Source organism: Gasterosteus aculeatus, chromosome 17 (assembly GCF_964276395.1).
Source record: "Gasterosteus aculeatus chromosome 17, fGasAcu3.hap1.1, whole genome shotgun sequence".
In the NCBI taxonomy this organism is placed as follows: domain Eukaryota; kingdom Metazoa; phylum Chordata; class Actinopteri; order Perciformes; family Gasterosteidae; genus Gasterosteus; species Gasterosteus aculeatus.
The window spans coordinates 11852351-11864270 of record NC_135705.1 but is presented as its reverse complement, the minus strand read 5'-3'; the positions used below and the strand labels follow the sequence as shown (position 1 = coordinate 11864270).

The following is an 11920-nucleotide window of genomic DNA, read 5'->3' as shown; positions in this document are numbered from 1 at the left end:
TACTTAACATGAATGGCAGAAAATATATCACTCGAGCACCCTCGGGTCGGCTTCCACGCAGAGCTCCGCGCGGACGCTGCGCGGCGCCCTCCTGCTGGCCGTCTGGGTGCTCGCTAAGCCCCGCCCCCGGTCCCTCCTTCCCCCCGCCCGCCTGCTGCCTTGCGGCCACACCGAAGACTCCCTTAGCAACAACGCACAGCCGCGTCGAATAAACACTCCAGAGAAGACGGATTAAAACACCGCCGCTTTATTGCACCGAGTACAGGCTCACCTTTTTCCCCCGTGCGGACGCGGTGCTCCGGTTGTTTCTGCCGTTAACATGGGGCTCGAGCACAGCTAGCGAGCTAGCCTGTTTTGGCTAGCGACCACCCACCCCCGAAGACGAGCGAAGCTGTCCCCCGAAGCAGGGCAACAATCGTTTTGGGTTCGACCCGAGCGGTAGCATCGCAGCTCGCTTAACTACCAAGTCAGCCAACCGGGAATAAGCACGGGAATGGTGCACGGGGTCGATTCCCTGTACCGACAGAGAAAGGCGAGGGGCGCACGGGTCAGACCACCCGGCTGTGATATTTGGACGCGGACGGTTTTTAACACAGGGAGCGGCTGTTTTCGTGACCGTGCGAGCTAGCTGGCGAGCTAACCGAAACGACCCCCACCGCCTGCTTTCTCCTACCGCAGCCGGGACGAGGGCAGCACGCTGAAATCATCCGTTAAATTGACACGAGGTTAAAGTAAAGCTCGCTGACGCCCAGAGAGAAAGAAAATACGTCTTAGCAAACCGCATCCCGATAAACGCTCGCGTCATTAACACCGCTAACGTTACTTCACTTTGATACGTGACTCTAGATTGAACCCTTTCGTTTTCCCACTTTGTTTTTCTTTTTTTGTTGTTGTTTTTGTTTCCTTCTCTTCGGATGCTGGCATCACAAATCAATTATAACCATGATGATAATAAGCAGAAAACCAGAGGGCCCGATAGCAACAGGTAACGTGAACCCGTAAACGTTTGTTTGCACCCTTTTGTTTCGTGCACGCTGTCGACGTATCGGCGTGGCTCGAGTCTTCACCACAACAACATGTCTTCTTTTGTTGTTTTTCTGTGATTGCTTTTAACGCTTCAAGTAGTCCCAGGGCTGTCCTCGTAATGATTTCACTTATGTGGACACGGACCTCCTTTTTTTTAATTCATAAAAAAAGACAGTGCCTACTCTCGGGAATCCTGCAGAAGTGGGGGGGGGGGTCAGAGGTCCAAACACCTCTGTGCACGTTGTCTACAAAGGGGCAAAGGTCCAGGACACCAGAGGAGTGAAGCAGTGACTTTACCCCCTCTGCACCCTCACGTTTTAGCACACATGCCTGTTTGCTGGGGCCGGGCTTTCCAGCCTCCGCTGTGCAGAAAGGCACTTCCACATCCCGGAGAGAGGACCCAACACAGCTGGATTTGGGGTTACGTAGAATCTTAGCCCCCACCCCACTTTAAAAAGTTTGTTGCTGATGTTTCCCAGAGAGCGTTGAGCCTCCGCTGAGTAATAAATAGGAGTTTGCCGAGTGGCTACTGAGGCCCGTGCAGGCCCTACATTGTGTGTGGGGCCCTAATGCTTCTGTTTGCTGGGTTGTGCAGGTCTCATGCATCCGTATCCCAGACAGCAGGTATATTCCACCCCAGGGCCAACGCGAGGGACGGTGGCTCTAATGCACCTGCGTGTGGCGATGACACTCATGTCTAGTTGAAGAGCTCACCAAACCTACTACAGACCTGTGTTGGTACTTGTATTATAGTGGCAACCCGCTGGCTAAATGACCGTTGAGACGAACAGCTGGCTGATTTGAGGTTTGTCGTTTGAGTAACTGGCTCTCCTCGTCTGTGTGTCCCCTGGGGGTTCGGCACATTGCCACAGAGCTCTCGTGAATAACTGCACTACGGAACGACAGGTGCGCGCCCCCCTGCACGTCCTTCCATATGAGCTCCATTTCTGAGCACACCTGGTGTGTGCAGTACATGACTCGTACCGAGTGAGCAGACGGAAAGATGCTGTCGTCACACCGGCATCTGTTACTCCCATTAGGCCAATAATACCACTTGCAGCGCTAGCGATCTGGGACCCTAAGCCCTCTCTAAGCCGGCCAGGTCGGATCTCTGTCCCTGGATACAATGTATTGGGACACAATAGTTACAATGGATGTATCTGCTAATAATGGCCCTTTCACAGCGCATGTGGGTCAGGATGTTGAGGCAGACAATGTACATTCCCACCAGGTTACAGACACCAGAGATGTGGGCTCTGCCCTGCTAGGATTGGTTGGGCCTCACCCAATGATCTGTTTTAGTCTCAAGTTAAACGTTGGAACTGGTAGATTTGATTGATGGTATAATCAGTGAGACGTTGCCCGTCTTAAACTAACGAGGGATTGTCTCTCTGTGTGGAGATTAGATTGCGTTCTGAATACGTTGCCTCTGACTCTGATCGTCATCCTCAGCCCTTATCCCCGAGTGCATCTGTTGCAGATTTCCCATGATTCCACATTTCATGCCTGTTTGTTTGTTTCTGGTTTTAGCGCGCCACGGTGATGGTCTATATGACTCGTACATGAGGACAGACCACATCCTTAAGGACGAGGCGGATACAAACAGTCCGGCCGGCCTGCCCCCCATGCCCAAACACACAGTAAGTACACACGCACACAGTAGACAATCCCTATTTCCTGTGCTGCAGCACGCTCTGTCTCCAGACATCCTGTTCCTCAGAGAGATATTCCCCTCTCAGCCACGTTCCCATTCCTCACACTGCTTCTTCTTCTCTCTGTCTTAATTTGCAGCCGTATCTCTGTCTTAACTTTTATCGCCAACTTGTCCAGTCAAGCTTTTTTACCCTTCAATGGGGGAAAGGAGCTGTGGGTTTCAAAGAGGGAGATTTCAATTTCAATTAATGTGCCAAATTAGTTGAGTTGAAGTTGCGTCCTCGCCTAAGGTCAAGGCTGAGGTCCAACAGCAACTACCAACCGTGTGAATACTTGTAGTTTGAATGTCCGTTTCTAGCGATGCAAATTCACCAAACCACAATAAATTTATATACTGTAATATTGCTCCAAAGGAAAATAATTCAACTGAGAAATACATTTAAAAAAGCCTGTTTTTATATATTGTGAAGATTTATTGGACTTGAAAATGTGACCCATAAACAAAATCACCAATCAACATCCCCCCTCCTTCCTCCCCTGCTTCTGTCTCATGTATTCCTCCTATCAGTGTGGCCTGCAAAGTGGTTAGGCCTGGTTTTCTCCCTTTGTGTTTTCTGTCACGCTCACAGAGGCAATACCCTCTGTAGAATGTGACCAACAAGGGCTCGCCCCAATGCGGCTTGCTGCACACCAAGTGCTCAGCGTGGCTTTGTGTTCTACTAAAGTAATAGTAATATTAATAAACCAGTGATAGCCCTGTTCTGGAAAGAAATACATTGTAGTTGCAGGTTTTAATGCAACGCCGCGGAACACCGGGTCTGTGGTGCCTCCGAGCCGACCTGTATGCTTGAGAGAAGGACAAAAGCAACCTTAGGTGTTTCTCTGACAGCAAAGAGATTAGCCGTCTTCCATCTGTTGCACCCTGCAGATTTGCACACAGAGGACTCGCCACCATCAGTATTACTCGATGGTTAAGGAGATTCACGCTCTAACAGTAGTTTTTCATTTCCACCACTGGTCACTTGGCAAAATGCCTTTCTCTAATTAACCCCCCCGCCCCCTCCCAGTCATGAATCAATAATCCATATGTAGAAAAGCGTTGTTGTTTTTTAAGGCCAGTGTTTGTGTTCCTGGGGGAAGGGGCTCAATCGATGACATTCACTGTGTTTGTAGAACAGCTTTGGGACAACAGCTGCATGGGATCCTGGGTCAGCAGTAGGGCTGTTGTAATATGTTAGGACTATAGGGTTGCATGCTTGGCAACTCGTCCAGCATTCCAGCACTATTTTGGGGCTTGAACCTACTACACAAACACATTCCAAGTTCGGTCCCGTCAACTTGGACCACTCAAAATATGCTTCCTTGTTGCATCGTCTTGGTCGGCTGGCATGATTTTGGGCCGACGATGAAGCCACAAGCTGCATGGGGAAGTACAGCAATGGGAGAAAAGAAAACATTAGGTTCTAAATCTCCCGTCCTGCAGATGGGGGGGGAAACCACACGGCCATCAAAATAAGGAGTGTTCATGTAAATTAGAGAGCGAGAGAGCAAGTCTGCATATAGGATGGCACTGAGTTTGTCACCGTGTCTCATTAACAGCCTCGATGCTTCTGCAGTACAAGAGTATAATCTTAACTCTAATGACTGTCATTTCCCTTGAGCTCCATAATTTTGTGGACGGTTCTTTCCGCTGGTGAGGGAGAGAAGAGGTAGGGCCGGATAGTGAGGTGGAAGGAATTCTTGTAAGACTCAAGCCTTCTTATAACTCTCTGAACCTTTCGCGCTGTCCCACATATAGGTGGATGTGTCAGGTTTTTAAAGGTTCTCTGCTGATCTATTGAGAGAGGATTGCAGAAATGTAAATGTAATCTCCATCACTTAACAGGTCCCTACTTACTTGCTTTTGTTTTGTAGACTTCTTAGTCATTTGAGCCCTATTCAAAGTATTAGAAATCCTTTTCATAAGAAGCTAAAAGCAGGACTTCACAAATTGAAAGATTATTGTAATGCCGAGCCAATGATTTGCTGTGTCTTTTACCTAATTGCCAACAGCTGGTATGTCGGTCCTTTTGCTAGAGTTATTTTTGGGGGCGGGCCTGTTATCCTTTTGACATTCCTGACGGATTGGCTCTAAATCCATTTGTGCAGATTCCTCTGCTGCTCGCTGCTTCTTTGCTAGCGGCTCGTTGCCTGCTACTGCGAGGTTACCTGCTGATATGTGGGCTGCTACCAAACATTCTCTGAGCTAGGTCTAACTAGTTTTATTTTGACTTTTTCCTGCAAAAATCCCCAGAGGCTCATTAAATTTATTCTATCTATGAATGCTGTATCTTTAGCTGCTTTTCTGTTGTTATCTCGCTGCCCACAGTAGCTCTCGTTGGACACTGTGTGCTACCAGTAAAAGGACAAAAACAGAGACGTCCTTTCTTCATTCTATTGAATACATACACAAAACAACTACATATGGCCTACACAGTGCGGTACATCGTTTACATTCTGTTCATACACTGCTACACTAGAGGGTTTTACCAAAGGAATCTACGGCTTTTTTGACCATTCTCCTCCTCCTCTGATAGGTTGTCAGCAACAAGACTGTGATGAGGGAGCAGGTCACTGTGAGAGGTGGCCAGCTGAAGGTGAAGTACATGTACGAAGACTCCGCCAACAACCGAAAGATTAACGCCATAAGCACAGCGGCCACTCAGAACAGTGGGACCACAGGCGTGATGCCCAGTAAACCGACCCCAGTCTCCAGCCTGTCCAAGGAGCACAGTGTAGACAGGTGAGAGGGATAAAAACATAAAATGTCTTCCAATGCAATAAATGTGGCAGAAGCCTAGTAGCAAGTGGGAAGGGGGGTGCACACCTCTCCAGTCGCTTACCGCCATGTTCCTCGCGTGCTTGTTTTGACGCAGCACTGAACCCAGTAAGGGCTCCGGGGATCCCTGCGGCCCTAACGCAGTTGCAAATGGAGGGGGCGTTGGAAAGCTGTGTGGGCCTCTGACTCCCGACCAGGCTCTGAGACTGTACCGATCTCAGCTGACCACCCTGGAGCAGGCGGAGATCCACTCCTACCCAGAGATCTTCTTTGTGGGACCCAATGCCAAGAAGAGGCCTGCAGTCGCCGGCGGCAACAACAACTGCGGCTACGATGATGAACAGGGTGGATACACCCACGTCGCCCATGACCACCTGGCTTACCGCTACGAGTTCCTAAAGGTCAGACCCATATATCGTCATATTGAGACGTGTTTGTAGGCTGTCACGATCACGCGTCCATAAAACTGATGAAGTTGTCTCTCGCTGACCTTTAGCCAACTCTATATTTAATCTCTCACAGATCATTGGTAAAGGTAGCTTTGGCCAGGTGGCAAAGGTGTACGATCACAAACTGCAGCAGCACCTGGCTCTCAAAATGGTGCGCAACGAGAAGCGCTTCCACCGGCAGGCGCAGGAGGAGATCCGCATCCTGGAGCACCTTCGCAAGCAGGATCGCAACGGCACGATGAACGTTGTGCACATGCTGGAAAACTTCACCTTCCGCAACCACATCTGCATGACCTTTGAGCTGCTGAGCATGAACCTGTACGAGCTTATCAAGCGCAACAAGTTCCAGGGCTTCAGCCTGCCACTGGTCAGGAAGTTTGCGCACTCCATCCTGCAGTGCCTGGAGGCCCTGAGCAAGCACCGAATCATCCACTGCGACCTCAAGCCTGAGAACATCCTGCTCAAGCAGCAGGGACGCAGCGGCATCAAGGTAAGACACCGGATACCTTCACACGGTTAGAGGGGGGTGACCCCCTCTAACCGTGACCCGCAACCTGATTCCCGCACTGAACCTTTCTCCTCTCGTCTCTGCCAGGTGATCGACTTTGGGTCCAGCTGCTTCGAGCACCAGCGGGTGTACACTTACATCCAGTCCCGTTTCTACCGGGCCCCGGAGGTGATCCTCGGCTCGCGCTACGGCCTCCCTATCGACATGTGGAGCTTCGGCTGCATACTGGCCGAGCTGCTGACCGGCTACCCGCTGTTCCCTGGCGAGGACGAGGGCGACCAGCTGGCCTGCGTCATGGAACTGCTGGGCATGCCTCCGCAGAAGGTCCTGGAGCAGGCCAAAAGGGCCAAGAACTTCATCAACTCCAAGGGCCACCCTCGCTACTGCGGCGCCAACACCTTGCCCACAGGGGCCACCGTGCTCACGGGGTCCCGCTCTCGCCGCGGCAAGATGAGGGGTCCCCCGGGCAGCAAGGAGTGGAGCGCTGCACTCAAGGGCTGCGAGGACCCCACCTTTACTGACTTCATAAAGAAGTGTTTGGACTGGGACCCATCGTCGCGTCTCACGCCGACCCAGGCCCTCAGGCACCCGTGGCTGTATCGGCGCCTACCCAAGCCCCTACCCGGAGCCGAGAAGAGCTACGGGGCCCCGGTGAAAAGGCTCCCCGAGCACCACAGCACCTCCTTCCCCTCGATCCTGGCCAAAGGGGGGCCCGGCTTAAGCAGCACAGCCGTGAACAACAAACTGCGGAGCAACATGTTGGGAGATTCAGGGGACGGCATACCTCTTCGCACAGTCCTACCCAAACTTGTCTCTTAAAGAGAGAGAGCCCGGTGATCTCCTCTCTTCTGCCACCACGTCCTCTTCTGCACTCCTCAGGAGGAGTCAGGGCAGGACCAGGTGGAGACTAGGTTTTAAAAGTCGTTTGGTTGTTCTTTTATTTGTTTTCTACTGAGGTGTCGACACCCCCAGTTGATGGTTTTAAAATTAGCTGAGCAGAGAGAAAGAGCGACAATAAAATAAACAGTTTTTATATAGATTTCCTTGAGCGGCTGTGGAATTTCCGTATACAGGTGGGACTGAGGTTTGATTTAGACAATGCTTTTTAAAAAACGTTCTGGTATGAGTGGACGGACGGCTTCATAAATGAGCAAATGTTTTTAACCTACGTGTGTTCTCACATAACCGGTGTGTGTGTGTGTTTTGGGTGAAGCACACCTGCAACGGCACTTGCCCCACTTCAGTCTTCTTAACACCGAGAGGACGGCTCCCTTTTCATGGCAAGTGTTTATTTGAGTGAAACTTGAAAAGGGCTACAGAGATTATTCTTATCATATTAGAGCTGGCAAAGATTCATTCAGCCAACGTGATTGAATGGAAGGAAATGAAAAACGAACCGAGCTGTAGTGTACGGGCCCTGCGCCCAGTGAAATCCTTTTCCTTCATATGTACAACAGGAAGGCCTTCACACAGGTAATGAGGGGTTGGCATTATGTAGTGAAGAATTAGAGAAACCCTTTTCTAGCAATAAGTCTTCACTCCTCGCTCTTACCAGGTCCCCGGTGCTTGCATGTCAACTCAATCTGTGACACTGGTACGGGCGGGGTCCTCGTGGTGCTCTGTGGGTGGGCGTATCAAGAGGGTGCAGGACCGCCTATTTGCAGACCCTTCCTCGTTCCTCAGAAGATTCTGGGGGCGGGTAGCTCCGACATATGCGTCCCCGTCACACTGGATGCTTCACAAACCAAGCATGCCGCGCAAGTCTGGCTCACAGAACTTTTTTTCTTCCTGGGGAATTGTAGAAGAGTTGAGGACGGACCAGTGACAAGAGGTTTTTTTTTTTTATAGACTCGTTTCTCAGGGAGACATACTTGATACATCCTGTGATCGTATATATTTTACTCTGTTCCCCTCTGTCCCAACCACGGATGAGCGTGCATGTATTTCCTGTCCGTTGAGAGAATGCGTCCACTCGTCCGTCTGCATGCTCCACAATCTGACCCAGATTCTCTCTCCTCCCCCCACAATCTCTTCCGTCGTCTCTCTCTTCTCATGTAGGGCAGGGAACCTCTTAAAACTCCACATGTATATCGTAAATTATGGTGCTGTTCAAAACGCACACAACCACACACACTGGCGTCAGGTGCACGTTTCATGGACCACACCGCTCAAAGAGTTCTTTCTCTTGTCCCTTGTCTCCTAAGTGAATCTGTCAGGGATTTTTACTTTTTTTTTTTTTTATAGAAGTGATTTCTATTTGCTAATCAGTCGAGAATATCAGAGGATGTAAACGCTGAAAAAGAGAAAGCAGTATACTGTCATGTTGTTCCTAGTGGTGTGCGTTAGTAGGAGGGTGTTTGGTGTTCCAGCATGAAATCACAACCTGTTATCAGACTGAGTGACTATGAGAAGAGAAACTGTACAGTTACCAAATGAAGTTGTGATAGTTTCTTTTTCTAAAGAAAATAAAAATGATTATTAACTTACGTGTGCTGCTCTGGGGTGATTTCTAGTTTTGGTTATTAATGAAACTATCTAGGTCACACGCAGACTGAAGCAAACATTCCCTCTTTTAACATTGACCCAATCCAGTATGCGCTCTCCCGAGAAAGAAGATGACCCGTGATCTAAAAAAATGACTTACGCTGAGCTGAGAGGAAAGCTTTGATAACTGAGGAGATGTACACAGATAACAGATCAAGAGAAGTTCCTCTTTTGCAGCCTAACCCTAAGCTCTTTTAACAAATGTTCCACCTGGGGCCTCTGTTGTGGACCCAAAGTGTCTCCAGGTGGCCCCTGGTTGTGATTAGGTTACAGATTCAGTGAACACTGGGACACTGATGAGTCAGTGGCCTGTGACACAACTTAGAGGCAGCGTGTGATCCTCACACAGACATGTTCTTCAGCAGCGCCGGGGAACAGCGCACTTACTGGCCGAAGCTTGTAACATAGGCGTGAGCATTCCGTCACAGTATATCTGGCGGTGCTGAGTCAAAGTCTGCATTTGTCCTTTACTGATGTGGGGTTTCACAGCTGTAGCCAATAATAACAACAATGAAGGGTACAGGTTTGCTTGGTTGTAATTATAGAGCCTCCAGTCAACAGCCGAGCTTAAATGCACCGCTTTGACAATTTAGGTAATATCGAGAGAGTTGGATATCGGTTGTGACCCTTGTTAAGTACCTGGTGAGCTCGCTGACGCTTCAGGTGGAGCTCAAACAGTCACATTTAGGAGACACTCTGCATTTCCACCTCTCTGCTGTCCTGCCCCTGTACTCGCCATATTTGTCTTTGGGATTATTATTTTAGCATCTTTCTGTGCAAGTGCTTTGCACCTCTTGTGCCTCAGCTTTTGCTTCTTCCGCCTGTACCACACTGTCACCTGTATGTGTGATGGTGTGATACACGTTACCAGAAGTACTCCTGTGAAGAGTGGGAAGAGATAGATAGTAGACAGGATCTCGTGTTCACACGTCAGGGCTGGTGCCTGGGGAAAGAAAGAGTTAGGTAAACACAGGGGAGTAGGGGGGGGGGGGAGGAGGAGGAAGAAGAGCCGGTTGAGCAACATTGTGGACTGAAGACGTCGGGTGGTTTTTAGGTGAGTGGGTAATGGGGTAAGAGAATGTTCAATACCAGCTGTTCTGGAAAAAAGGCGTGGGTATCGTTGATTCTGCTCAGCCTCGGCGTGACTCACTCTCTCCGTCAAAAACAAGGTGCTGGTATTTAATTAAATGATTGAGATCAGTTTCAACAAACAAAAATGAGAAGGCAATATTTGAAAGATTTTTCTATTCGGTGACTTACTGGTCCAAATTTTTGTTCCTTTCTCAACTATATATATATATATAACCCATACATATTATTAATTTGTATTTCTAACTATGCATATATAATATGTATGTATATATATATGTGCACAGTCATGCTAACTATATATTTTTGAAATCTGAATGACTCTGTCCTTCTCTCTTCGCCTTCTATTAATGTAAAAGCAGATTAGACCAATCCCATTAGACACCCACACCCAATCAACTTCTGACCATATGGTTTCGAGCTCATATGTCCCTGCATCCCCTCAGCACACTGACTGTTGTGTTCTAAATGAACGCCGGACGGGCAGAGGGCATCGCAGATCTAAAGGTTAAATCAAATGTATTTAATAAAAGAGATGGTGTTGCGGTAAAAAGAACATCTCAGCTGAGGAGCCGCTGGTCTCAGCAACCAACAGGCCCCAGGTCAGTCCTTTTGACCATCCCTAGTGCCCGTTTGTTGTCTCCACCAGCCAACTCGAGAACAATGGTTCCTATAGGTATTTATACCAATGCGTAAAGGTGTGAAAGTTAATGTCCACACCTCTGGGACATGCATGCATTCCGGTTGATCAAATACAATCATAACTGTACATTGGTATTACTCTATTGATTACAGTTGCAGAATCATGGCTGTATTCTGGTGTACACTAAATGCATTTTATTAATTTTATGAGCCGAGTCGTCAGTTTATTTCTAATATCCTGCAACGCCTATTCTCTGAAACACACAAGTCACATGGTGTATCTCCTCTGTTCTATGTAAGGAGGACTAAACCTTCGGACCATATGGAGCCACAGCAGGATTCTTTATGCTGCTGAGCGTGGATCACGAGGGGCAGAGTGGTGACAGTTCTCTGATCACCAAGGAAGGTTAAGTAATCTTGACCTGCTGGTTGCTTCATGCTCGCTCAGAGAGTAAATCTCTTTCGTGTGTGTTGTTGTTGTGAGTCTCTGGGAACAGTACATGTGATCAATTATACAATGTGCCTGCAGACAGCTCTTGTTGATCCACTTTGTGAGAATAATTGTGGACTTAAAACCTCAATTTTTAGTGGTATTTGGTTTTGGGAAATGAAAAATCAACTTTTAATTGAAGGCGCTGAAACTTAAGTTTGAAGTTTAATGCTTCTTGCTCACATTGCCTCGACTGTGTCAAGGTGTATTTTACTTTACTACTTTACTACCATTAAGGCCTCACATCAAAAAACAGAAACATGCTAACTGGAACTTTATACTTTAATTTGTTATTCCATGTTTATTTGATGGGACAGCCGACTTACTTAACCGGTGATGGACCTGAAAGCTGACGGATTGCCTCAAGGCCTCGCGGGGCCTTTATGACATTTTGTTTGTTCTCATTATCATTGTTGCATGTACAATATTCTTTATGTGGTTTGTTTGAGGTCACTGCAAGCTCTCTCGTGATCTACCGGAGGTACTTGTGTAGTGTCTGCCTGAACTTTAACCAGAACAGAAACTCCGTACTACACAGACCTCCAACGCAGGCTCTTCTGTACTTCAACCCTCCATCTACACATGCCTTTTTTCTGCTTGATATTGGAACAGACAATACAGCCTCTCTCTCTCTCTCTCTCTCTCACACACACACACACACACACACACACACACACACACACACACACACACACACACAC

At 48.4% G+C, this 11920-nt stretch overlaps 1 protein-coding gene across 1 annotated transcript; it reads left to right on the top strand.

Annotated features, from left to right (window-relative positions):
• Positions 1-128: 128 nt before the first annotated feature.
• dyrk3 (dual specificity tyrosine phosphorylation regulated kinase 3) lies at positions 129-8940 on the top strand. Its single transcript, XM_040202601.2, has 6 exons — positions 129-985; positions 2557-2666; positions 5256-5461; positions 5595-5898; positions 6020-6436; positions 6542-8940. Exons 1-6 carry the CDS (start codon positions 943-945, stop codon positions 7271-7273), a joined length of 1812 nt encoding a protein of 603 aa, XP_040058535.1. The 5' UTR covers positions 129-942; the 3' UTR covers positions 7274-8940.
• Positions 8941-11920: the final 2980 nt, after the last annotated feature.

Coding starts and splice junctions, on each gene's coding strand:
- dyrk3 (XM_040202601.2), top strand. CDS start 943: ATGATGATAATAAGCAGAAAACCAGAGGGCCCGATAGCAACAG. Junction 5,462..5,594: donor AAGGAGCACAGTGTAGACAG/GTGAGAGGGATA, acceptor GTTTTGACGCAG/CACTGAACCCAGTAAGGGCT. Junction 5,899..6,019: donor ACCGCTACGAGTTCCTAAAG/GTCAGACCCATA, acceptor AATCTCTCACAG/ATCATTGGTAAAGGTAGCTT.